At 40.6% G+C, this 27789-nt stretch overlaps 2 protein-coding genes across 3 annotated transcripts in view; both read right to left on the bottom strand.

Moving 5' to 3' along the window:
* Positions 1–14917, bottom strand: part of kctd5b (potassium channel tetramerization domain containing 5b) — a 24760-nt gene extending 9843 nt beyond the window's left edge. The window contains exons 1-4 of the mRNA XM_080747444.1: positions 14617–14917; positions 4079–4187; positions 2584–2675; positions 4–35 (exon numbers count right to left, since the gene is read on the bottom strand). Coding sequence (XP_080603570.1) covers positions 4–35; positions 2584–2675; positions 4079–4187; positions 14617–14841 — 458 coding nt within the window. The 5' untranslated portion in view covers positions 14842–14917. The remainder of the gene's footprint in view (positions 1–3; positions 36–2583; positions 2676–4078; positions 4188–14616) is intronic.
* A 1116-nt stretch (positions 14918–16033) lies between these two features.
* On the bottom strand, positions 16034–27067 carry pdpk1b (3-phosphoinositide dependent protein kinase 1b). 2 transcript variants are annotated; one of them, XM_080747774.1, is made up of 14 exons: positions 26956–27067; positions 24927–25175; positions 24670–24712; positions 23557–23694; positions 22167–22311; positions 21860–21957; positions 20840–20915; positions 20203–20271; positions 19967–20063; positions 19623–19796; positions 19151–19368; positions 18860–18917; positions 18406–18558; positions 16034–18296 (listed from the first exon to the last, which is right to left on the bottom strand). In XM_080747774.1, exons 1-14 carry the CDS (start codon positions 26977–26979, stop codon positions 18183–18185), a joined length of 1656 nt encoding a protein of 551 aa, XP_080603900.1. In that variant the 5' UTR covers positions 26980–27067; the 3' UTR covers positions 16034–18182. The 2 variants fall into 2 exon arrangements, with proteins under 2 accessions (XP_080603900.1, XP_080603901.1); XM_080747775.1 differs by lacking the exon at positions 22167–22311 and having other exon boundaries at positions 23649–23694.
* Positions 27068–27789: the final 722 nt, after the last annotated feature.

Genomic DNA, 27789 nt, shown 5'->3' with positions numbered 1-27789 from the left:
CACTGCAGCACCCGGTACACATGCTTCACCGGAGCCTGGGGAGAGGAGGGAGGTGAAACAAGGAGAAGGAAGAGGAACAACAAAGGCAGTTTAGCTTCTTAAAACACCGAAATGGTACAGTATTTTACAATACTCCAAAAACAGAAGAAAGTGTGAAAACCTACTACTGTACTAGATTGCCCTACCAATGTCATGAGACAAATTCCTGTACAGCTACAATATTACAGAATAAAGCAATTCTGCTTACATTTAGTGGGCAGACACTGTAAAGTCCTGAGTAGGGCTGTCACGATGTGACATTTTACATGACGATTAATTGTCACTCAGATAATTGCGATTAACAATTTAATTGTGTTTCTGTCATTGAGAATTACATTTCTGTTTGGCTTGTAGGCTTTGAAGGACATATTTGACAACTTTTACATTTAAAAGAACATTGATAGTGGAAATAGCCGATCTACAAGCTCACAACGCGTCGCAATGCGACACGTTGTGAGCTTGTAGATCGGCTATTTTTTAAGTGTTTGAACATATATAAACATTTTTCAACATGTAAACGATTATGGCGATTATTCCAAAATAATTGCGATTATGTCAAATAATTGCGATTAGACGATTATGTAATAATTGTGACAGCCCTAGTCCTGAGTGTTCATTTAACTCTGAGAATGAACAAATGTAACCAAATGGATCAATCAGGATTTTACAGTGCAGTCAAAACACAATCCTAAATGACGGTGCCACGTCCAATCTATACTATAATTTTGCGAATGTCTGAGTGTCTGAGTGTCACAGCGTTTCTCCTCAGTGGCTGGAGCAATTGATCTGAAATCGCATCACCATAAGCATATGAACACACCTGACATAACTGTGAAGCCCGTTTGTCACTTTCACAAATCATAAGCTGTATATTAGCATTTTTATGGTGTATCTATATCTATTTAGCCTACAGTACCTTTTGTGACCACACATGTTAAGGGAGGGGCGCTGTTGTTCAGGCCATGCACAATCACACACAAAGGGGGAGTGTGTGTGTGCAGGCGGGCGGGCGGGGGGAGGGGGGGGGGGGGGGGACAGTATCTCTGGAGCCATTAAAAGAAACGGGTTTCTTACATTGATGCTCCTACATCATGCAAGCACCAGTTAAAGTTACTTTCCATCCCTCATATACTGTGTGCACAGTGCACATCCCATAACCCACACACTGCACATCATTTGGGAGCTCATATCTTTGAACGGGTAAGGGCTAGTTGGTCCAAATTTGTAAACAGGCATTGCACCCAACTGCGACACCCGTTATCCTAAATTCTAAGCCGTTTATTTTTATGTACACTGGAGATTCTATCGTCGCCATGGTTATAGCCCCCAAGCTAGGACGATCATCTGAACTGTGTTTGTGTGTGTATGTGTGTGACAGTTTATGAATGCCCAATGATCATTACCATGTGCAGACACTGAGGAACATCCTTTTTAACTTCTCCCACATTCAAGCTGTTTCTTCCAAAGTTTGATTGCGACCGAAGGTCGCGGTTTAGTATGTGAAACGGCTCATGCTGAATCCGTACGTCTGGATGTATACTTTTTTACGATCTATGGGTTTGCCGCTCTGACATGCTCTGACATCACTGTGATCAGATGTCAGGGGAACCACTCTAACAGAATGTGTTTGCAGCTCTGACATCAAGCTCTGGCTTCACTGACGTCACACAAACAGAATCCCTTTTATTCCCATATATGAGTTCCCTGATGTCATCAATATTAAGCCCATATCTAACAGGATTTCATATGGGAATGCCCATATATGGAGGCCACACACCACACTAACAGAATCCATATATGACCAAGACAGATGGCCAAGACAGCCCATATCTGTGTGGCTGGTTCTACAGACAGGGATCTCCATGTATGGGCATAAAAGGGTATGCTGTCAGATGGCATAGACATCATAGGACTTTCACATGATAAATAACTGAGTAAGCATGTTTGGGCTCTCACAGCATATCTCCATATACCGTAAATGAATCTCCATATGTGGGTACCAGCGGTCTCCATATAAGGGTAACTGGTCCAATTTACATCACTGGCCATATGGCCAAGACATGGCTCGACTTAGGGCGAGGTCGCTTGTCGCCCTAAGGAGTCTTACTAGTTAATTACAAGCGAGTTGGCTCACAAATTGGCTCGCGACGCTGCGACGGGTTGTGCATGTATGCCTGCGGGATCACGGACTGGGTAGACTAAGCTATGTGTGTGTGTGTGTTGTAACCGTCGCACAGCTTAAACATCAACCTTGAACTGTACGCAGACATCGAACACAGGCAAGTCCGCGGTGTGTGTGCTCGCTGTGGGTCCACAACACGGTAGCGGGTCGCGGGTGAGCGTTGGAACTGTTAAATACGTACCAAGTAGCCTACAAAGTTACTTTCCATCCCTGATATACTCTGCGTGTGCAGTGCATAACCAAATCTCTGCACATACTTTCGGAGCTCATAACTTCGAACGGGTATGGACTAGTTTAATTTAAGGAAAAATTTAAGGAAAGATCTTCCAGAACAGCCAACCACTGGGGCACCTTTTACACACCTGTGAAGTTTTGCAATCTCGTTCCCTGATCTTGTCCTTGATGAGCTTTATTAGCGATGTGATGTTGTAGAATTCTGCTTCTTCTAGCACGCCTGAATGTCACGTGAAATGGGAGACAAGATGAACATAGTTGCTGTTGGGTTAAAACTTTGTATGTCTAAAACATAACTTAAGTAAAACTAGAAGCAGTGCTCTTCCGAACACAGGTCTCTAGTCTCTCCACCAGGTCAGGTATGTTATTGTGGCCTCCTGGTGGCGCTAAAAGTGAAAAGGGTGCTACGTCTTCTTTGGCCGTGACCAAAAATTCCAAAAATTAATTTGGCAAAAGTCGACCTGCTGGTGGCGCTATAACAGGCCAATGTGAAAAGAGTGGCATTTGTTCCTTGATCTAGTGGGAATGTGCGTGCAGAATTTCTCTGTAATCACTAGCCGTGTTCATGATTTAAGTCATTTTGTTCAAAATGGACCAATCCTACAACATTTGGGAGCCAATGTTAGCCAATTATGATGGAATATGAAATATTGGATGGATCCGTCTTGATCACATGACTATAGAGATACTGTGCACTTATTTGCATGATTTTCGGATAAAATCTCAAGGAATAATAGGGGGAAAAAGTGTTTTACATAAGTCGTCATCCTGGTGGCGCTATAAAAGGCAGATATGAAAAATGCAGGGCAAGGGTTTTCCCTTGGCCTCTAGGGAGTGCACATACAAAGTTGTACACTGATCAGTCGAGCTATAGGTAAAAACATGAATAGTCCTGTTATAGCGCCACCATGAGGCTGATTTGATTTTTTTAAGTGACATTTATTCCTCAGCCTATCGGGAATGTGCATGCACAATTTCACCCAAATCGCACAATTAGTTAACGATTTCAGGCATTTTATTCAAAACGGACCAAACTTTGGAAGCTAGTTTTAGCAAATCAGGATGGAATAAAATTGACCCCAGGCGCTAGAACAGGCCAATGTGAAAAATCTGGGCAGAGGTTCTGAATTGGTATCCAGGGAGTGTGTGTGCAGTTTGGCAGCGCCCGGGCCGGAGATTAGCTGGTAACAAACTGGACGGACGGACGGACACACACACACACACACGCACGCGCACACGCATGGACGGACGGACAGACAGGGTCAAAAACAGTCGCCTTTCGGCTGGTGGAGACAATAATAAAAATAATGGTTTCAAATGGATCCAATGTAATTAGTTAGTCACAACTCTGTTGTGACTAACTGTGTTCATTGGGAAAACATCTATAAAACCCAGAGACAGACCAACACTCATCATAGAGTAGTAGATAAAGTCAAAAATAGCTGATCTACAAGCTCACAACACGATGTAAGCTTGCAGATCGATGAAGTTTAAGATAGGAAATGAATTTATGAAAAAACTAAAAGATTTAATTAATACAGGTTTCTGCCCGACAGCAATGATATCATGAGGTATAAAGGCCTTGGCATCCATATCAATGCCATGTTCTGTGGGCAACCTTACCTTCCTCTGCCAAGTCCCTGTTCAGCACCAGTTTGCCATGCCGCAAGTAGTTCAGCAACGGCCCAAAGTACATTGGGTCTCGGTCTATGAGATAGGCACCAGTTTCATCCTTTTTGGAGGCAAAAAAGGAAACAGGAAAAAAGGGACAATGGTGAAATTACAATTCCATAAATGCATATCATAAGTACTAGAAGACTTTAAGGCAAGACGCACTTCACATTTAGGAAAATGAAACTCAGTATAGGGGATCCAAAGCATACAAGTTATAAGGTCAACCGCTGAGCTCATAATCTAAGCATGTGTCGAGTAGGCACATGCACACAGTGCCACATGCATGGTGGCTTTGGCACTTCCCTATTCCCAAAGGTCTTGGGTCTGATCCTCATTCTTTCATAACCACTGGGTATTCCCCTATTTCTATAAGTAATGTGATTAGAAGATCTTGGTCTCATGGGAGGAAGAGGAGGTTAAAGCAATTAGAGCAGAACAGAATTTGGAACAGCAGGCTGAATCCACTGAGGGGACCAGAAGGAAACATGGCTAACTTACAGCTGAAACAATTAGCCTAGGCTGGCCTACATCGCCCAGCTACTAGCATAGCTAAGCGGTTCGTAGACTTCATACAGTGTGTCACACAACCGAGTTAACACCAAACCACAAAAAAATACATTTCCTGTACAGAACGATCAAAAGACATTTCATACAAGGTTTGATGGGCTGTATACGCACCCAAACACCTTGCATTGGATGAAAAACCCCTTGCCCATTAAATACACTTTAAAATGGGAGATATTATCCAGTGTTTGGATATTGTAACTTCTCTTTGATTTCTGCCTTCTTATGATTTCTGCCTTCTTATGCTGAACCTAGCCTAAATCAACAGGTACAAGATGTGCATTGTGCACACATCTCATTGAACTGATGTTCTGTTAGTTTTCATACATGGCAGACCATGGCATGACCAAGCATACAGGTAAGCCTTCAATGATGTACAGAGAGCGACATTCACAGCTAGCTCTGTTCCACAAGCCATGGACCTTCAACTCAACACCACATTAATCTATCAAATAATGAGAAAAGGTCCCAGAGCATTCTCTGTTGTAATGAATCTCTGAACTCTCCTGGTTGGCTGACCCCTTTTCTATGTCAAAAAATACCCCACAGGCACCCAGAGGGATTCTATTCTAGTTCTTTTGCTATGAGTCAGTCTCTTACACTTCCACGTTCACTGATGTTTAAGCATGAAGTACAGGTGGCCCTACAAGGAGGATACAGTGGGGGAAGAAGAATTACAGCAAGGCCAAAGCTGTACAGGTCACACCGTTACACTACATTCTGTATCGTGCTTCATTTCAAGGGCTGTCTGCTTTTCTTTACACAGTGTTAGCTGGGCTGTTCTGACCCACGTGGGACATTTCTGCTTTTGACAAGACATTCCTTCAACCATCACTTATGAATTGTGGTGCGAATACAGCAGAGTCGGACAACTTCTTTGTGTAGCAAAATATAAAATCTTTTTTTATAATAAAAAATCTTTTTTTATTACCTATACGTTTAACAATACTAAAATAAAGGGGAAAGGGGAGGTGGAACAATGTTGGCATTGGGTTCAACAAACGGAATCTAATCCAAATCTGAATGCAGGTGTGTCTGTCTGATAAGCACTTTGCATGGGTTGTGCTCAAAATCACTTATTCAATTAATTAGCTAGGGAAGACACCGATGACAATGGTCAATGTCATGTTGTCTTAACGTGATAGTGCTATAAATAAACATTGCATTTCAATCAATAAACACATTTCTAAAACTATCTTCAACATGAATAATATGAAAGATACACCACCTCATTTGTCAATTTGTTTATTCAAATTACTGCATTTACATCTAGGGTTAATTAAGTCTATGGAAATTGTAAACTATCAGATTCCCAATCGATTGTAACCATCTTTTCACCAGTTGTTGAGTGAATATTTCCAACAGGCAGACACAGAGTACTTCGACTTCTGGCCATTCTCAAACCTTCCCTACAAACAGTTGATGGAAGAATGGTTGTCATCGTTGTTAGCCCTGGTCAATCAAAATGACACAGGACACTAGAAACATGCACATTCAGCAGAACCAAGAAGAAAGGCCCGATCTCTGGAGAAGAGCAGACTGACCCTCATCTCTGAACCATGCCACACTGCTTGAAAAGTATTTCATTAGTCAATTATTGGAAACAAGGGGCCTTTCTAATCATGTTTGCCTAGAATTCAAGTGTCCTCTGCACTTGCGTAAACTTTCGACTCAGAGAGAGGAAGGGTCCATTCGCCCATGTGATATGCTGAACTGGTTTAGTAGAGCTGGTAAAATTGGCATTGCCGCTGCTTAAGCCTAGAATTATTGAATGCTTTAACCAGTGAAAAATAGCAGATATACAAGCTCACAGCGTGGCACCGAGTGCCGCGCTGCGAGCTTGTAGATCTGCTATTTTTGAAAAGAGTCGTGAAAATGTGTGCAAATCTTTGAATATATGTATTTTCAAAGCGAACGTTTGTAACTCAAATTTTGCTTCTGGGTGGTCCCTGGAACTTGATATTTTGAGATGGGGGTCCGTGGCCAAATACATATTAGTTTGGGGGTCCTTCACATGAAAAGGTTTGAGAACCACTGACATCGCAGTCTCTCAAGAACAGAATAACTGAGCTCCAGTTAAGTGAAAAGGACCTTTTCTTTGACGATGGCTGGTCAGATTGCTGACATACAGGTAGAAAAATGGGTTTTTCAAAAAATCTTAGGATTCAAAAGACACTTATAGAATCGGGTCAAAAGTCTAATTTTCAAAAATAGCAGATCTACAAGCTCGCAGCGCGGCACTCGGTGCCGCGCTGTGAGCTTGTATATCTGCTATTTTTCAATAGTTAAAGCATAAAATAATGATACACAATAATGTGTACCCGTTCTAAATGGGTTAAAAGAATACCAAACTGACATTATCATTTTCTATCTGACCGAAGGTGACAGGTGCAATTATTGTTAGGTGCATCAGGTCAACTTCAGACTCCGAGGCAACTTCACAAGCCAAATGTTCAAGTACCATATTGAGAAAACCTTTGATTCAAAACAGCTCTGCATCTCATTTTATAAGCATTATACCGCCGAAATGGAGGGTAATTTGTAAAACCAACCTACACATCAGTTTGTATCATAACAATAAGATGGTGACCCCGATTTAGGCTAGTGCAGTGATTGGGGGGACTGGCTTGTGATTAAGCAAACAGACAAAGGAGACAGTGTTTTAAATGAAAAACAAGAGTCTCTGTTCTCCATTTCTCTCTGGGGCCCAGGGACCGGGGATCTCTGAGCGACAAACAGCCAGGAGGTGTGTTGTGTGTGTGGGGGGGAAGGGGGGTGTGGGGGGAGGCGAGTGTGAGCACGGGGAAGAGGGCCTTGGGGATATGTGTAAACAGGAGTGCCGCATAGGAGCAAGGAAGCTACAGAAAAGCTAAGTGCAAAACCTAACATATAACACACATACACACACACCTTTTGATCCCATCTCACACCACAATAAGAATAACACAACTCAAACCTTTAGGTTGGGAAAACAAAGTACAAGCTCTCTCAGACGAGGGCAATATCTTATAAGATCCAAAAGCGTAGATCGGTGATCATTTCAAATGACAGCGATCCTCTTTCTTGAATTCAGGTTCAGATACTGTATATCCCGCTGTGCAATATAGGGTGCGTTCCGAACGCACCCTTAATATAATATCTGATACTGAATGCCTGCCAAACACACTGTATTACTTGGCATTAGGCTCAAAAGGTGTCCCAGACAGTTGTGTTTTGAGTATTTCAACAAATCCCAGTGCAGTAGTTACGCAGATATACACAAGACCAAAACATACAGCATGCACATCTGTTACAGGTGTTTAATGACATTCAGCATTTTCACAAGAGGGGTTGGTCGATACATTTTCTGAAAGCTTAACTCGTCTTCATATTATGAAGACTGGAGAATAAGCTAACAATAACAATTCAGTTCATTATGAGATTATGGTGGGTCAAATTAAACTATGGCGGACTGCCAGGGTTTACTAACTCGTGGTGGTGGGCTGGTGGTGGGTGACATGGTCAGGTGACAGTGTATACACATTTCTATGAGAATCCGCCCAGAGCAGAAATGAATTCTTTACATGTACGGCCAGTGAGAACCGCAGCATTCATTAACATGGGAGCAGAAGAAAAGCATCATCCATGCGCTTACGCTTGAGTGTCCTGTGGGTTCTGTGTCTTAATGGGAAGCCATAAAAAAAAAACATCTTAGAGATGAGGTATAGTACTGTACATAGAAATGTATAGAAACCAATGTATATTCTATTGTGAAACAGAAGTGAATAGAACCTAATGTGTAGTATTTTGTGAATATTGATGGAAACAGAATGTCCATTAGTTCAATGTAAATAGTCCATTAACGTGAGGTTGGAGAGTAAGAAGGGAGAACCTAATTTAATTAGCAAGATAGCCGAGTGAAGAGCCTGGAGGTAAAATGACTGCTATAGCTTGACAGGTTCTTTGAATTAGGTTAATTATTTTCCATGACATAAAAATGTTTCATTCCAATAAAGCAAAAACCTTTAGACATTATCAAGAAACAAATGATTTTATACAGGCAACAACATACAGAAACGCTCCCGTTAGTCTATTATAATGTGATAACATCCCCAAACGGTCCCCCAAAATGTTGTTTCTTCAAATGAATTTTAGCTAGCTGGTAATTTCAGCACAGCTGGTTACATACTGTATGCTACTCAAAGAGCTCAGTGTCTACCATCAAATATTAAGCTATCAAACCACATTGAAAGATTATAAAATACGATCCACAGCTTTTGTGGAAAAGGTAGACCGTTGACTTAAAATGGTGGTCCAGTTAATGAGTTGGATTATGCTGTGCAACTGAAAGCACTCAGTGGGCAAGGACTTGAAGGCAAAATATGACATATATAGTTGTTAGCACCATCCAGTTCAGTAGTGGAGGGGCTGTTTGATTGCATACATTTAATAATCAGTATTGCTAGTATGTGTATCGCTTGTTTTTCTGTTAAAGGATGAATTCAGCCATTTTCAACACATCTTCATATAATTCACTTATGCTCATAATAATATATGCCATTTTTGTCTAACCCATCTGTGTCTCAGAGGAGGGCTGTGGACAGTTCAGAAACCTGCCTACCAATGAAATCACCTATTGACATTCCAATAGAAACTGCTTTATTTCTATTCCTGAAAATGCTATTTTCATGCTATAATAGAAGCCATTGTTCAAAAAATGTACAAAGAAATTAATAAAAATGCATCTGTCACTAGTAGGCGGGGCCTCAGCCCTCCAATGAGACACATGTTGAGTAGAAACATTTTATAAATTTATCATGAGTAATGGTTTTTTAGTGCATGGTGTAAACGTCCCTTTAAAGGACAACTTTCATATTTTAGATTGTAATTAAAGAATATAAAAGATGAGTTACAATGTTTTCATTTACTCCTTTCTATCGATTTAGAGTGGCTGGGGGCATGCGTACAAGTGGCTATGTATGTCTTTTTACACAGAATAATCCCATTACAAGATGCATCGCAATCTTTCATGGGCAGATGTGACTTCTGGGCTTACTGCAAGTATGTCTAACAATACATATTTAGCCACTTGTACACATGCCCCCATGCGTATGCATGCCCCCACATTTTACCACGCTAAACATGCTAAAACAATAGAACGAAGTAATTGAAAACATTTTAACACAAATGTTTTCTTTTCTCTAATTCCAATCTAAAATATGAACCCTTGTTGTAAAAAAACAAAGTTGTCCTTTAATCTGGTTTTAAAGTGTAGCAATGTCAGAAAATATTGAAAGAACACTGAATCAAGTGTAACAATAACCCATGAAAACCACCATAACTAGTTTAGTGAAAACACACATGCACCTAGCCTATACCAAATAAGGTATTGGTGACAGATGATGGCCCTGGCTCAAAGTATGGCTTAACATGAGCAAATTCAAGGAGGACTACAGATAAGTGCTGACTGACAGAGGGGGAATGTAAACAATGTCTAATTAGGATGGTGGGTTTCAGAGAGAGGAAAGCTTTGCTGTATAACCTAATCATTCTCTTTCCCATACACACACACACACACACACACACACACACACACACACACACACACACACACACACACACACACACACACACACACACACACACACACACACACACACACACACACACACACACACACACACACACACACACACACACACACACACACACACACACACACACACACACACACATATCCTCCCGCAGGAAATACCACAGTGGCCCACCCTTCAAACACATGGAAATCCAATAAGGCGCTCCAGATACATGAACCTTGTAAGTCTGATACCCGTTCCAAAGTTATGAATTGTAACACTAAACTGGATACTGTGAAAAATACCTACAACAACTGGCTTCAACACTTGAAGTTGCTTGTTTTGTCTGTGAAACACTTTTTGTACACTGTGCTTTCAAAAGAGTCATTACTACTGTTATTCCAACCTTTCATGGCACTCAATATCCTGTATACTGTATATCCAACATGTAGGTCTGATCTTAGTGCTCAATTCACTGCTACAGAATGTGTCACATCTCCTACATAACAGGAAACTGGAATAGCATTTTGACAAATGAAATTGTTGCATCCACAAATTTCAACTGTACACGAAACAAAAAGAAAATACCACTTTCAATCATCACGTGAAATGGTCCCAATCAGCAAATGTGTACAGGCCATGAATAAAAAGAATGGAACCCTTATTAATGGCAGCCGCCTTCACCTCAGCTGAGCTTGAATATAAGCACCCTGCGGACATGGGCCTGAAAGATGCTGCGGTAGATCCTCCCTAGTCACATGACTGTAGTTACTTAGTCTAGCCAAGTGGAAGTCCCTCAGGAGCACAAGTAGTAATGGCATAGTCAAATAGGCCTCCGTCTTCTAAATAATACACCCATTACATCTAGGCTACATTATGTGAAACCATCTCCAATCCAATTTCAATACATTTAAAAGTGTCGATTTAGTGCAATGTTTATATTTCCTGTGTGTGAGTACACACACACACACACACACACACACCCACCCCATTTTGCAGGACGCAAACACCACCAGTACGTTTGCCTGAACATTTTACGACATATGAATGTTGCAGGCAATAAATGAACAACTCGATTTGGAAGACGCCTAAAAGCTTTCCTAGGCTAGGCTGGCAAGCAGGAAATCACTGCTGTCCAGCGCTTTCTTTGGGCAGGGCACCAGCCGTAGCATAAAACACTGAGAATCAAGTGGGAGAGAGAGACGCACAACCTAAAATATTTACTCTGCTTGACGAATCATCAGTCGTCAGGAGGTCCCGAGTTCCAGCTGGCGACACTGTTGTTTGGAAATGTGATGATGGGGCCTCCTGAACAGGCCATCTTTTGTAAATGTAATGGCCTGATAGACGACAATGAGCCTGGAGTGCAGTTGCCCCCTGGTTTGCCAGTGGCACTAGTTTGAGAAGGAGCTGTTTGGAGGCAGTGGTGAAGGAGATGATATCAGCGTTAAATATTTACGTTGCCTCCCACAATGTGCTCAGGCATGACATACAACGGAAACCCAGGCCTGCACTAAATGCGCCTGTATTTCTCATTCGCCCCTCAGAGACTAGCTTCTCAGCCATCAAACGGATATGAATATGAAAAGAATGCGAAAGAAACAAGAGTTCTACGCGATGGAATCCTTGAAAAATGTATGAAACTCCCAAGACAACAGAGCTGAATCTCCACTTGAATGATCCTGGGTTTGTTTGAGAAGAGCTGTCCACTATTACACATTAATATAACAAATTCAATAAAAGGACTGCTGTACATCCGTTTGTTATAGTCCAGAATAAACAGAACAATATTTTGCTCACTGAAATATTTTCTGTAAGGCACTTTTAATAATAATTATAAAAAGTACAATAGCACCACTTTCACCAATAGTAATGACATTACATGCTATTGTTATTTTCAAAATGTGAACCATAAACAATTGGAGAAATAAAACCTTTATCTAGAGACTTATCTATAACCGTCAACAGTTATGACAGTTCTGTGAGTACACTTTCTCCCTGGCTTTCCACAATGTGCAAAACAGACTTCACATCAACAACATGAATAATGCAGTCCTCCTCAAGAGTCCTCCTGAAACACATCAGACTGCGTGACTAAAGTGAGCCACACATTTCCTCGGCTGGGAAACACAATACTGAGTTTGCCAAAAAACAGAGCACTTGAGTTAGCAATCAATCTTCTGGAACTTCCTGGTCATGTGCAAGGGTTGCATGAGGTGCCAGATATACGTACATGGGGTTCAAACATGTACACAGCATGTGCTGAAAGAGGGATAAAGCGGGGCCTGATCATCAAGATATCATGACATTTCTTTTAATTTTAATAAATTATTAATGTGAAGTCAAATTATATATGTGAAAATACCAGGAAACCAATTCTCATTACTCAGGGAAGACTGATGGTTGGTCATCGGCTTAAAAAAGACACAATGCACCAAGGACAGGGCATCATAGCAGCAGCATATGCCATCAGAGTATGCCATCAAAAAAAGGGATTATTCAGAGATTAGATTATTCAGAGATTATGATATTTTTGCATGACAATATGAACCGTGATTAGGCCTACACCGTTGTGAAGAATTAAACATATAGGCATAAATGGATTGGTACAATATCCAATAATGGAACAGCCAAAATAGACAAATAGACAAAACTATTAGTCAACAATAGTGTCACCAATATGGGGATACTTCACAGTACTGGGGGGTTACAGCTGTTACTGGCAGCTGGATGAACAGAGAGGGGCCTGATTCCTGCCCAATGCAGCCATTCAGGGAAGAGGGGTGACATCATCCCTTGGCTCTTGGTTGTCAGCAGCACCTCACCCCACTTGGCAAAGGCTGGGGGCCTGGGGCACTCATCTATCTAGGGGTCTCCATAGAAGCAGCTTATTGCTGACCAACCAGGCAGAGCAAGACAGCACGGGCATTATTCCATTATAGAAAAGGGCGGAACTTTCTACCGCCAAGATCAAATATCAATATGCTTTAGTTCTGAAGTCCCATCTGTTCGATTTACCCGACGGTGCAAAACCATAACGCAATAACGAAGTTATTTCAATTAGAAGACAATTTGACCCCTTGACGCATTTGTATTGGCCTTGAAGGAGGAAAGTTGTTAAATAACTACAGTCACAACTTGCACTTTCAGTCAGTCAGTCTTGTAAAATCATCAGACCACTACACACCATTTAAATTGAACTAGTTGTTCAAAACTCAGCAACGCAATATACCAAAAAATCAACATCAAGTCAGAATAAGGATGACCGAATAAGTGAAATGACACCAGCTGATGTGTGAGGGCTGTGGGGACTGTCGGAATCTATAGCTTAGCTGAACGCTAGCTAGCTACAAAGAAAGAATGCAAGCTAACGCCACTCGACTGCACAAGAGACACACAACGACAACTTTTTTACGGAATTACACAACTGGTGACAAAAACAAAACCAGAACGACAACGTAGTGTCCAATTGGTTTATTCAACACTGGACGAAATAAGCGCGCCTGTGTGTATATATCTTTTAAATAAATGCAAGTTTTAAATCAATAAGCTAGCTAGCTTAGCATCAGTTGTGGAAAAAGTACTCAAATGTTGTACCTAAGTATCAAAACTGCAATGTAGAAATACAGTTACTCTTTTTACAAGTAAAAGTCCTGGCATTCTCAAGTACAAAAGTATTGTCGTCAACATGTACTTAAAGTACCAAAAGTAAAAGTACTCATTATGCAGAATGTCCCATTACATTTTCAAATGTATAAAAAATATAGCAGACCTACACCTACATTGTGAGCTAGTTGTATTTCGTCTATTTTCAAATGGCCGAAATGTATTTAGGATTGAAGTGGTGGTTAATTAATGTTTTGAAACAATAATCATAAGCTACAAAATAACCAGTAAGTAGTAAAGTTTTCAATTAAATGTACTGGAGTAAAAGTACAATATTTGCCTCTCTGATATGTAGTGGGGTAGAAGTAAAAGTACTGGACATTGGAAAATAAATACTCAAGTAAAGATCTAAGGAAAGACCCCAAACGTGTACTCAAGTACAGTACTGAGTAAATGTACTTAGTTACTTTACATACCACCGTAGCTTAGCACAGTGGTTCTCAAATAGCCTTACATTCATTAAGATTGCCCTACCGAGACTTCCGCACCGTCGTCCCCAACGGTCACAATGCAAAAGTCTCGTTAGGAAAGTCTTAATGTAAGGCTAGTTCTCAAAGTGGATTCCAGGGACTCTGTGGGTTCCTTTTTAGGTGAGTCTAAATGGACCCATATACACGCCTGTAACTCTGACAGTGTACAAAATGGAACCAAATGAACCCGTGAAATGTGAACGTTTGAGAAACACTAACAACAATAGCATACCTTGTCGGAGTCGAGCTCGGGGTCCGCCTGGCTCAGTCTGTACAGGAATGACTTGGGGTCTCGGCACAGCGTCTGTCTGGTGGTCAGAAAGTAGGTTCCGCCGACATTCAGGCGGATCCACTTGGACGCCGCGACGGCCTGGTGGGTTCTCTCTCCCGGGGAAGAAGGAGCCAAACATCTCCGATGCACGGAGCCGCCGCTTGTTTCGGAGCTGTTTTCTGCCATCCCTCTCGCTCTCTCCTCCTCCTCAGCTCTGTGTGTGTGTGAGCTGACAGGAAATGTTGCTCTGCTGTCTGCTCTGCTTGCCTTGCTGCTGAGACTGAGGAGCCTAGTGCTTCATGCAAACTAAGCACCGTTTAGTCCACTGGTTCCCAAACACTGGGTCGGGGCCCATTTGTGGGTCGCGGACACATTCTTTTTTTTATTTTTATGGTTACCTTTTTTTTCTTTTTTTACCTACGTTTTGTTTTTGATTATTTCAAAACATTAGAAAATTGCAATTATGTTTCTACGTAATTTCATAAATAAATAAAAGAAAAATCTAAGAAATTCCATAAATTAGAAAAATGTTTATTATTGAATAGTGAAAATAGCCGATCTACACTATTCTGCTATTTTCACTAGTTTGGGTCCCGGGGCAAAAATCTAATCTCTTTTGGGGTTTGAGATAAAATGTTTGGGAACCACTGGTTTATTCTCCCCTTCGTAGATTCATGCAAAATCAGAATACAGATAAACAAGGACGAAGTATGACGTCACAAACAGGTTGCGAGCTTATATTTTCATAAAGGACATTTTATGCGTACAGCGCCGTCGTAGAGAAGTTTGTTAAATTTGAAAAATAGCATTCAGTTTGTGTCCCAGTTCCAATTTTGTCTGATGACTGCACATTTACTTGTTAATCCCGTATTCTGTAAATTGGTAGGCTACTCATAAACCTGGTGGGCGAGGTTAGGCTACTCCGACCTGAAAAGCAATTTTCTGTTTAGACAGGGAGACCCGTGGACACACACTTGAGTCTATAGAAATTACTATCAGCACATAAAGCTATTTAACAAAAAAAAATCACTTAACTCCCTTTAATGTCTGAAAGACTCTAAACCAAATCAGTCAAAATAGAATAGAAAAATAAACATACCTGTAAGCAGCATTTAATCATGAACACAGATATTAAAACAAGTCACTAGGTTAGTAAAAGGTACATTACATTTCCTACAGGCTTAACAAAATTAGTTTGGCCTGTAGACAGTAACGCATGACAATAAATATAGGCTACTATTAGATAACAGAGAAAGAAGTTCATTAAAGACCGATCTATAGATTTCCGCATGAACATTTTACATCACACAAATAAGACACTCATGATGGTCTGGAACTTTATTTACATGTTGCAAACGTGTAGATGCCATTGTCAGTGAATGCTGCTGCTTGTGTCTTGACTGTGGTTATCAACAGAAGACAGGACACATGGCTTTATTTGTATGCCTAAATCCCTACATGCTTTAATTACTGGACTACCAAGCATTAAGTGGAAAATTTATCATTCAACATCTACTGACCTATCGCACAAATAATCAGAGAGAGAATGAATAGATTCATTAAATTATCAGAAATATGATTAAATCACTGAGCAAATAGAAAATGTATATGATATAGTAAGAAAAAAGCTGTAAAATATTATAGTTTACAATAATTATTCACATTCAAAGGCTTTACATCTCAATACATACACAACATGGCCCCTGAACATGACTTCAATCCAAATATGATTCATATATTAGAATTTAAATAACACAGAATGAACTAGAGGCTAAACAATAGCCATCAAATAACCTTATACAAGAATAAAAATACAAAAACTGTATCCTAATATCATTGCATTACTTGCTTCAGATTTCAATAATACATCGTCTGTACATCACAGTTCTAGTCGGTTACAAGCCAGGTAGAGTTTCATACACAATGTAACCGACTGCCGCCAAGTTGATTCGAATTTCTTTTTCTAGCGAGAGAAGCAAACACCTTTTTGAGCGTTTCCTCAACTTTAGAGACAGATACAGCAATTTCACCTGTTATTTGGATCAGATAGATATCCTTTTAACTGACATCCAACCGCGAAGAGCCCCTGGGCCCCAGGGCCGGAGGAGGCTATTCACTTGCTCCAGTCACACACTGCACACACTGACAGCTGGAGGAAGAATCCTTTTGAGGACCTTAAGGTAATATGTCAAAATTAAAAGTATTACAATAATATATCTTTCTTAAACAAAAAGAGCAAAAGTTAAATCAATTGCTTAATTTCTATTGGGCCAGGTGTCGGGTGAGGAAAAACAAAAACAGAAAAACAAAAACATGGGGCACTCCCAATGAACATTGAGAACCCAACGACACAGTCCTGCCAACTTGTCCCGGGCCTACAGCTTTACTGTGATTGCTTCCAAGAATGATAGTATATTATCTCTCCATTGATGCTTTCCTGTTCAACATGGGGTGGTCAGCATCAGATTTTGTTTTCAAACAGGACATACTGAAGATGAGCTGACAATCCCACCAAAAATAAATGTAAGCATTCACACCACAAAGAAATAGCCAGTGAATGGTTCAGAACAGCCAAATCATCCAATAATATTATCCATGGTTGCCAATGCAGTCAAAAATACCCACCTTTTAACTTGAATAAACTATCTCCAGTGCCCTAGGAGAGAAAAGTGGACAAGGCTGAGCTACAAAACTGGCCGTGCAGGAAAGCTAAGCAAGTCATGATAAGAGTACAAGCTAGTGGCATGTTCACCCGCTCCCTATTAGAAATATATTCTCAGTAACTGTCTCGCACTAAAAACACAGATTGATTCAGACCAATTTCTCAGTATAGACCAGCACTCTGCTCTGTAATATTGAGACCCTAAACTGGACAGCAGTATGTCAAGTACCAAGAGCCTAGAAAACTCAAAATCCCATAGTATGGAAACAAGTGGGCTCTGACAGAAATATAGTGCTTGAGTTAAGTTACAGGTATGACACTGAACAGGTTATGGAATCTGTTGTGACTATGGAGTACATAGAAATGGGTTCGGAGTAAGCCATACATGTACAATGTAGGATTACAATATGGTCTAAGTAAGATACTGTGTCAGGATAGGCTCCGGTTCAGGGAAGCTGGATTGTGTTTAAATGGTGTCATCAAAGCAGGAAACCAGTCCTTGCGTTTGAGATGGTCCTAGTGGAACCTATGCCTGCGTTATTCTACAGACGAGCCCGCCCTTCTCTTTCCCCTGCAGAATGTACAAGAAGCAGATGTGCATGGTAGCAGTCTCATCATCCACACATGGAAAAAAGCAATAGAAGCCTCACAGCGAGCACAAAGAACAAGCAAAGCAACCCTGAATCCAATGTTGTATTTCTTCCCATGGTTCTGCGCAGGAAAACAAACAAGGTCTAGATGCCAGCTTCTCTAAAAGAGTTTGTTTACATTGCGGTGATGAAGGGCACTAAAGAGGGTGTTACTCTGCTCAGTGATTGGCCTCAGAGCTAAGAGGAAGGAGTGGCCAATGGAAAGAAATGCTTTCCTATAGGCCAGGATTTTGGTGCCTTTGATAGATCTTTCTCCACACTTCCTGGATCTTCTTACACCATTTGTCAGCATTTCCGCTGGGGTCCATCAAATAGTATGTTCGATTGGGCTACAACAAGGAAAAAAACAAAAACTTTAACTATCCAAAATATGTAAGATAATGAACAGTGGTTGGTATCCACACATTTGATGAAAATAAATAAATGATCTTAATTTACCGTGTGAACAAAGAAGGTCTTGAAGTTCTTGGCCTCGGGGCGCAGTTCTAGGGACCAAGGAATCTCACCCTTTAGGACCTTATTGACAGGGTCCACATAGTACAGATGTGGGCCCTCAGTGAGGAGCAGCTGTCTCCGCCGAGCAAACAGGCCCTGCAGTGGAGTACCAGAATTGTTAAGAAATCAGATCACCAACAGAGGGGGCTAGTGCACAAGAGAGTTCCCTCAAAAAGCAGGGAATTTCCCTTCATTTCTAATACACAAGCAGTCAGCAATGCCACGAGAACAGATCTGGAATCTGCTTCTTTTTGTTGAATGAATTGGGTAAAATTTCCCGTAAAAACACAGGTGTTGACTTGTCAGCAAAACTCCAGCGAGCTGAGTGACATGTTTCAGTTCTTACAAAGACTGGATTAAAGAGAATATTCTGATATTCAAACTAGGATCTACGTACCTTCCGTTTATCCACTGGGCCCATTTTCAGGATCAGGTTATTCTCAACAAACTGGTGCCTGCACAAGAGCAAAGGCCAGTTATGTACACCATTGATATGTTTTCCACTTTTGAGTCCTATGCCAGTTATATCACCAATTAATAGAGAAATATTTCCATAATCCGCTAAACAATGTAATCACACTACAAGATCTCATTCACATCTGCCTTTCTTTAAGGGGAAATCCTCACCAGAGCTCTATATAAGGCATACACAGATACATCAACAGGCTGACAGGGGAGAGGCACCTACCAGGGGTTTCCAGTGGTCTGTTTGTCCAGCAGCAGCTGTTTCTCCTCCTCAGAGAACTGCAGGTCCAGCTCAAAAGAGTTGTTGTCCAGATCATGGATGTACTGCTCAATGTTACTGCTGGACCTCTGGGGGGGAATGGATTCGGGCGCTGACAGGGAGTGGGACGAGCTCGAAGGGGCCACCTGCATACTGCTGAACTGGCTCAGTAGGTCGTCATACTGAGGAAGAGATCATTAGTGTATAGGGCTGGATGATTAATTGCATACAATAAATGGGCCAGGTGAAAGTTAGTACATTTGTATTATCAATGTCATTATTTGGCACACGAATTATGTGCTGTATCTTGCTTTTAGACAAACAATCATGGAATAGTTGCTTATTGAGAGTATTGAAAAACACTTAAAATGCCTGGTGTAGTTTAAAATGGTCAAACACAACCTGAACAGGTAATTGGTAAAAGAACATGTCTCACATTTCCATAGCAGTCTTCGTCATCCTCAGACATGGCTGGCAGATAAGGTGTGAGCTTAGGGGCTATCTGTAAGTGCAGATCACTCCAGGAGATGGTCTCGAAGAAGGGGTGTCCTCTCAGAGGATCGTACCCTCCCATCTCTTCACAGCCCATCCGTGTGGATGGGTCTAAAGACTGCAAGATGGAGAAGAAATTATTAACCTCACATTGCCTTGGATCTAGAACAAATACTGACCCCAATATAACCTTCAACCCAATAAAGCTGACAACTGTATGAAACTGATATTTGATATTCTTGTATTCCAAAGAGGTAATTTTAATGACTGAATGAAGCCATGACATACCAAAAGCTGTTTGACAAGATCCTTGGCTTTAGGGAAGAATTTCTCCGGAAATTCATACTCCAGCTTTATTATCTTCTGGAATATTAGGTATTCATTTCTGACAAACACAAAGCATGTTAAGTAACAGCAGCAAAAGACGACAAAACAGTTACCTGCTAAAACACTACTGGGGTGGACCACAGGTCTTGGGAGTCAACACTGAAAATTAACACTTGAGGATGAGAATGTGTACTTACCCAGCTCTGAATGGTGGTAGACCAGCCACCAACTGATAGATTATACATCCCAAGGCCCAGAGATCAGAGCTTAAGAAAAGGGGGACAGGTGATTAATAAAACTATCAATTTAAAGGGATATTCCACTTTCAACAGGGAAACACCTTATGGGCTTTCTAACTTCAAACTCCATTTTAACCATGATAGATTCATTTAAAACACACATTATTTTTCTGGTAACTCATAATACCCTCCTAATACGTGAGCAGGCTGTGTTTTTTCAATAACCTTTTTCATTTAGGAGGGTAATATGAGTCACCAGAAAAATAATGTGTTTTTTTAATGAATCTATCATGGTAAAAATGAAGTTTGAAGTTACAATAGGTGTGTGTGGGGAGAGGCCCATGGTAACATTTACATCGAATATCTAAATATTGAATCAAGCTAATTAAAAACTGTTCAGGGTGTTCATAAAAGCCTGATTAGACGATAAAATTACCAAAAGTTTTTTTTAAGTGAAATATCCCTTTAAAGCCAATATCGCAAAGTCCCTATGTCAATAAATGTTTTTTTTAAAGCCAGGTGGCTACATAGTCCTTCATCACCAGGAATCATCCTATGTATTGGTACATGTAATCTAGTGGGGGGACCCCATTACCTCTTGCAGGCCGATTTCTCAGTCAGAAGCTCTGGAGACACATACTGTGCCGTTCCAACAAAGGAGTTTGCTCTTGCTGTCAAACAATGACAAAAATGGTTAAGGAAATGAAATCAACTTTATATTACATGGAAAATGTAAAAATGTCAAAAGTAAGCACATATGGTACAGATTCACCGATATCTTTAATGAGCCTATAACATCTGGCACTCCATGTGGCCAGTGCATATAAGGACAACAACAGCATTGATGATCTACATTTTCTACAACATGTATTTTTTTGGTTGTTCATTAAGTGGATAAAGTTTTCGTTATGCTTGGTTCATTGGGTTGAGCTCTTTTTGTTAGAAGAGTACATATGGTGTGTAATATGAAATTTAAACTTACCATTAATCCATTAAACTCAGGAAAAGATCTGTCTGCATTAAGATTTTTACGTTGGCTATTCAAAGATTGTAAATATACAAGCTCATCTGCATTGTTTGAACAGTTTTGAAGTCTGATTTAAAACTACTGATTTAGAAGGCATTTGTATAATCGTCATCAGGTCTTAATGGGTTAAAACAATCATTCATTTGTTAACATCGTCTTCAATGATCCATCCTATGTTCAAGGGTTTTTAGGGAGAAGTCAATTCAGCTTCACGCAAAGGGGATGGGCTAATATTTTATTTTGTGTATCCGATTAATAAAATCATAACTACATGGATGTGGTTAGTGACTCTAGGTGCCAACGTACAAGGAGAAATTGTGAGCTTGTAGATCAGCTATTTTTGGTGTCTACATTGTACGAGCAAGTATAAATCAGGCTTTAGAACTGAAATGCAGTAATGGAACAATCAATTATTCTTCCAGTAGCACCACTCTGAAAAGACATGGGTACTTAAACCTGACAGTGATAACTGCTTGACTATGCATAACAGCAATGGGACAAGTCAATAATATTTCTTATTTGTGGGGATCCATGTGGATTTTTCACAGCAGCAATACAAATTCCATACCAGCACAGGCCTAACCGTACCTTGTTTGCTGTCTGATGACAATTGTTTTGCAGTTCCAAAATCTGTAATCTGGACGTGCATATCTTCATTCAGAAGAATATTCTCAGGTTTTAGGTCTCTGTAATGAAAAGGTGGTGGCAGTGAAAGATATGAGGAGCTGTATATTAGTATACCAACAAAGAATTATTCTCCTAAAAATAGCAATTAATGAGCATTAACACATTGTATTAGATGTTTTCTCATTTCACATGCCGCCTATAATGTACCACACTTTTCAAATGAACAAAAACATTATGAATGGACAGCTATTAAAACAGATGATCTTACCTGTGTATTATCCCCTTATCATGCAAATATTCTAGAGCACAAACTATTTCGGCAGAGTAGAATCTAGTACATGTCTCATCAAAAGAACCAATTTTGCGAATGTATTTCAGAAGCTCCCCATTCTTAGCGTAGCTAAGACCAAAATCTGGGACAGGTTTGTTAAGGAAAAGGCAAAAGATCAGAGCATTAACTGCAACAAAAATAAGTCTGGTAAAGTAACATATGGAAACAGTGCGTTTTAATATTGTTCTGACAATGGTAGTAGTAGCAATAATATTTAACATATGTTATTATAAATGAATACAGACCAATCTGGAGTGAGTAATGGTTAATAGAGGGCGTATTCACACTATGGTCCCGGGTACGCGGCAGATGTGGTGTTAGTGTGAACGCTGCGTACCATTCCCTGTAGCGGATCACCGTACCCGAGATCGCCTGAGGAGGTAGTTTGGGGTCGGTTTGATGCGTACTCGCCTACTCAGGAACGGTACACTGCAACGTGAAGCCATCCGTACCCAAAGAAGGAAGTGGAAAGCTTTATATATGTTTATAACACATTATTTTACCTGGGTTATACCTTCTGATAGTTCTACATGAATGTTGACAAGAAATGATAATCCCACTAGTCTTTGATAAGCACGAGTGAAAAAGGCATAAACAAAGGAGTCATGTATAGCGGGCGCAACTGCTAGTATAAAAATAAGGATTGGTCTGTGATGTCACTCGTAAGATACCAAGGATGCACTAATGACGTCACTGTTACACGATGATTACAGACGACATTAAATTGCGATGTTTCAGGCGACATTACATTGCGATGTTTCAAAGACAGTCAGCGCACACTGCTTTGGTTGTGTATAGATGTTCTGTTATTACAACTCAAGATAACGTCAGGAACACAATCAAACTTTATTATTCGCTCTAAACTCAGACAAGTGACTTCTTCGTGATATGACATTCTCCATCTCCCAAAGCCCCATAGTCCACAGCACCCCTGTGAGGCACATAAATACCATTACAGTTGAATGAAGTGTACTCGGGTATGGAATAATCTTGGCCAGTGTGAATGCTGGCCAGCGGGGACCAGGCAATCGTATTCGGGTACAATTCGAATGAATCTGACACAGTGTGAATCCGCCCTCATACTCCTGCACATGCTGAAAATCGCTCTCACAACGCGTCACAGATGTGATATATATTGTGAACTTGTTGATCGGCTTTTTTTGTGGTGTGACTGGCATAGTCACACCACTATACAGCAAAGTATAAGTTAGGCTTTAGTAGTACAGCCAACCCTACAAGAGTAGGGTTGGATGAGAATCTGACAGTATAATAATTCAACACAACATTCATATCTAATGTCACAACACAAACAATTGTTCAAGGATACACAACTTCTCATCATCTTGAAACGTAAAGTAGAGTTTGACAAAGAAAGGGTGATCTAGATTTGACATCAAATCCCTTTCTCTTTTCACGTACTGGGCTTTGTTCTCCTTCATAATATGCCGTTTCTCCAATATTTTAACTGAAAAACAAGAGCAAAATGACAACACAGTAATAAGCACAGGCAGAGCAACAGGGATTTATTTTATAAAACAGGTATTCAACACTATATGTAGGTTCTCAATCAAGTGTGCACCAACAGTCTACAGCAGCCAGAGCCAGAAAAAAAAAAAAAAAAAAAGAAAACATGGATACTAGGATGCCGTTTTAGTTTGTTATCATATTAAAACGGTAGTTAGTTTAAATGTATCTAGCATTTAACCTGGTACATTTCTCATGTCATTAAATCCATCTATGAATGTACGGAATCTGTGTGTGTGTGTGTGTGTGTGTCCTGCATATTTCGAGAATAGTCTGACAAATAAACTTCAAACTTGGTGTACTGTGTACCACTGAGGAACCGAGGGAGTGACAAGGTGTACAACAGGTATTGCATAACCGGAGGGGCATGCATTCCCAAAGAGCATCGCCCAAGTTTATTACATTTTCAAAGAGCCACTCTATAAGCTCACAACACTTTATGATGCCTTGTGAACTTGTGGAATGGCAATTTTCATTATTCGTCATACAACAAAGTATATAGGGCTTAAATGATACAGATCATTGTATCAGCCATTTAGCCAAAGTGCAGTTTGATGTCATCTTGCACTCGAAAAATGCCCATAATGCATTAGTAGGACTGCACAGGTATGGAAGGGGTGAGCAGATACTGAACCACCACAGGTGGTGCCTGCCCTAGGTGTTAGGAAAGAAATTGGCATGAGCTCGGGAAGGACAGCCCAAAGATTTAGCGGAAGCTCAGAACTAGGCCAGATTCTGATAACATGCTTTAGAATTAAGGGAAGAATAACAATATGGACAGTCAGTGTGTGCACAACAGGCCTGAATTATGTCTCAATTAAATCTTCACACAGCACAGTTATTCCAAACCTTGCGTGACAATCATAACTATCACACAATGCAACTTCAAAGTATAACTGTGTAAAGTGTTACTCACTTGCATATTCTTTCCCCGTTGACTGCTCTCTTGCCAGGACAACCTTAGAAAGCAAATAAGCAGAATACATCACATGACATACATTGTCAGTCTTTACTTAGAGAGCACATCTAGGGACTCTCAGGCACTTCCTGATCAATTCACCTCAAATGAATTGGAGATGAGTCACTGAAGTATCTTGACCACAAAGAATGCTAGCGTGTAACAACATCTATCCAGGGCTAATTCATAAGCCTAATGGAATGTAGGCTACGTACGGTGGAGAAGGAGCCCTCTCCCAGTATCTTGCCGAATTTGAAGTCCTCTGGCCTCTTCTTGCGTGGCTGAGAAGCCTGGACTGGTGCCTGTGTCCGGGCCTCCGAGGCTGGGCCCTCCATGCTGGGACAGTGGCTGCTACTTGCGCCCGGGATAGCAAGTGGCGAGCAGGAGTCAGGCTGATTTCTTACCATTGATGGATGTGGGCAGGAACAGATGACAACGCTGGACTGAATAGGAACAACATCATACTGGAACAAGGAGGAAGGAAAGCATTCAGCACGATGATCTAGGTGTCTTTTTCTTGTGTAGCAAGTGGACAAAAAGTTGTGTCCACTCCTTATGTTAGGTTCATTGTTAAATATGAATATTGTAATTAAACAATGTATTAACTTCAGACAAGTAGTGTCCACATATCTCAATATTACAATCATGACCTTCAGAAAATGGCACACTACTGAAATACTACATTCATTTTCATTTAGGTGACAATTGCTCTCCTCTCTGTGGGCTCAGAAAGAGATGGATACAAGTACAAGATGGTTGTGCCAATTGGTAGTGTCAATGCTGACACAAAATAAGGAGGAAGTAGCCAGACTCATATAGATCAGCGATTGGTTACACTTATACCACACAAACCAGTCTGGCCCATGTTTGAGTTGAGTAACTACGACCAGAGGGCTGCTACATTGTGTCAGGGTGCAAGGCTCAATCGTTCACTACAGCAAATACATAACCTCAGTGGCACACCATAAACTGGATGGACTTAAGTGACTATCATTTATAATACTGCTGTAAAAGGCCCACTGAACGAGATGCTACTGTTATCGACAGGCTCACCCTCAAGCTATGGCTGAGAGAAGACCAAGTTCTAACACTTGTATGTGACTGGCGTTTTCACACACACCACCTAATGGGCATAACAATGAGGACTAAATGGACATAAAGAATATAAACATGATAAGACATCTGTATGGTATTTCAAGGCTTAAATAATCAACTTGGTGTACTTGCAAATGAGCAGTTAAGAGGCCATCTCACTATCCTTACTTCCTGGCCAACCATACCAATTTAAAACAAAAAATTAAAAAGGTTGCTTCACTAGCCAAAGATATTTGGATAACTATTAGCTTAATTGATGTGTTGACTCTGCTTATTCAAATCAATCAGCAGTAGAGATGAGTGCTCCAAGGTGTGGCCATTTAGCTACCTATGTACACTTTAATGGACGCATTCTAGCTGTTCTTATGGCAGCTGATTCGCCAATGAATTAGTAGTGGTGTATATCTAGGGTAAACTTTACTTAATATGAGTGCTCATGTACGTAGCATAATGAGTACTCTTATAACATCAGGCCCCGGTAAAGTTTATGTGCTAGCTAGTAAGCTAATGCTACTGCTGTCTGATCGAATGATGCCGGCCATCATTGACAGCAAGTTACAAACTTAGCTTTAACTATTATAGCCAAGGCTTAGCTGACCAGGTAACCAAGAAGCCAACTAACTGTCGTTTATAAGTCAGGTATGCATGCATTAGCTGAAGGTAATAACGTTGATTGCCAACGTCCAAAAGTCACCCGGCTGGTATCCAACGTTACAACCTAACTAGCTAGCGTTAACGTTAGCTAGCTTGAAATATATAAAGCATAGTGAGAAAGCGCGAACCTAGCTAGCTAACCTAACGCGTCAACACCAGCTAGCAGGTAGTAGTAGATCAACACAACCCGTAAATACACCCTACCAAACAGCAACAACACTGGCAGCAACAAGTTAAGCACACAATGATGATACTCGACTGGTTCAAACGCTGAACAAATCCATATTGGTGTGATGTTAAACCATACTAGCCAGGTTAGCAGCATGCTAACGTTCCGTTAGCACGTCATAACGTTAGATGATCTGTGTGGCTACTAGCACCGCTGTTCAAATGGAAGGCCCGACCATAGAACGATTTGTTGTTAAACCGCCGCCACACTGCACACCTCAAGCACCGGCTTCGAGTTCACATTCGTATCAGAGCTGCAATACTTACTATCTGACTTGTGGCTCTTGCCATGGAAGTTTTCCGCGAGTATTTATTTGGAATAAAATAATTACAGAAGCTCCAGTAATGGCTGCCTCTGCGCCTTCATTTTCGAGCTGTGACGTCGTTCCACAACAATGTTACCGCAAAGACAGGAGAGGATAGGAGAGTACAACACAGACAACGAGGTTAAGTTGGTGACGTCATTGAGCGACACTTTTGAAGACTCGCAGTATGTTCAACTAGTTAACGAGGGGCTCACAAGTAACTGATTGTATAAATTCAATGGTAGCGTGACGATGGCGCAGTTACGGTGGGTTTGTTGTACAAATTAATTAATTAAAATAACGTCCCACGAGCCCGAGGAACTGTCCATTGACGCTTAGTTTTGACGTCACCGACTAATCCTTAATATCTATTCTAGGAGGAGAGTCCCCCTGTATGTATCCCGCTTGTAACCGCCCCCTCGCCACATTTACAACCTAAAACTCAACTTCATTTCATCGATCATATAAAATGTACATAGATTCTGGCTATATATTTATATTCACAAAAATAGGTGGTTTATTACGCTCCCTTTATATTTCTAAAACAATTTGATTTAAATATGTACATAGTTAGGTTTTCAAAATAAAATATGTAAAAAACCTTTCAAATGTATTGCAGATATTTAGTGGACGTGTGGCTCCGAAAGGTTATGGTTTTAATTTTAATTTTTTATACTTCATCTTTGGGATGTACTTAAAAAATAATGAATTACCAGTAAGACGCCTAAGGGCGACAAGCAACCTCAGGCAAGGTCGCGCCATGTCTTGGACATCTGGCCAGTGATGTTTATAGTAT

This window comes from Nannobrachium achirus (genome assembly GCF_963921795.1).
Source record: "Nannobrachium achirus genome assembly, chromosome: 18".
NCBI classification, from domain to species: Eukaryota; Metazoa; Chordata; class Actinopteri; order Myctophiformes; family Myctophidae; genus Nannobrachium; species Nannobrachium achirus.
The sequence above is the reverse complement of the archived record's forward strand: the minus strand, read 5'-3'. Positions and strand labels throughout refer to the sequence as shown.

Coding starts and splice junctions, on each gene's coding strand:
- pdpk1b (XM_080747774.1), bottom strand. CDS start 26,979: ATGGCAAGAGCCACAAGTCAGATA. Junction 24,713..24,926: donor GAGAGGGCTCCTTCTCCACC/GTACGTAGCCTA, acceptor TTGCTTTCTAAG/GTTGTCCTGGCAAGAGAGCA. Junction 22,312..23,556: donor TCAAGATGATGAGAAGTTGT/GTATCCTTGAAC, acceptor AACCTGTCCCAG/ATTTTGGTCTTAGCTACGCT.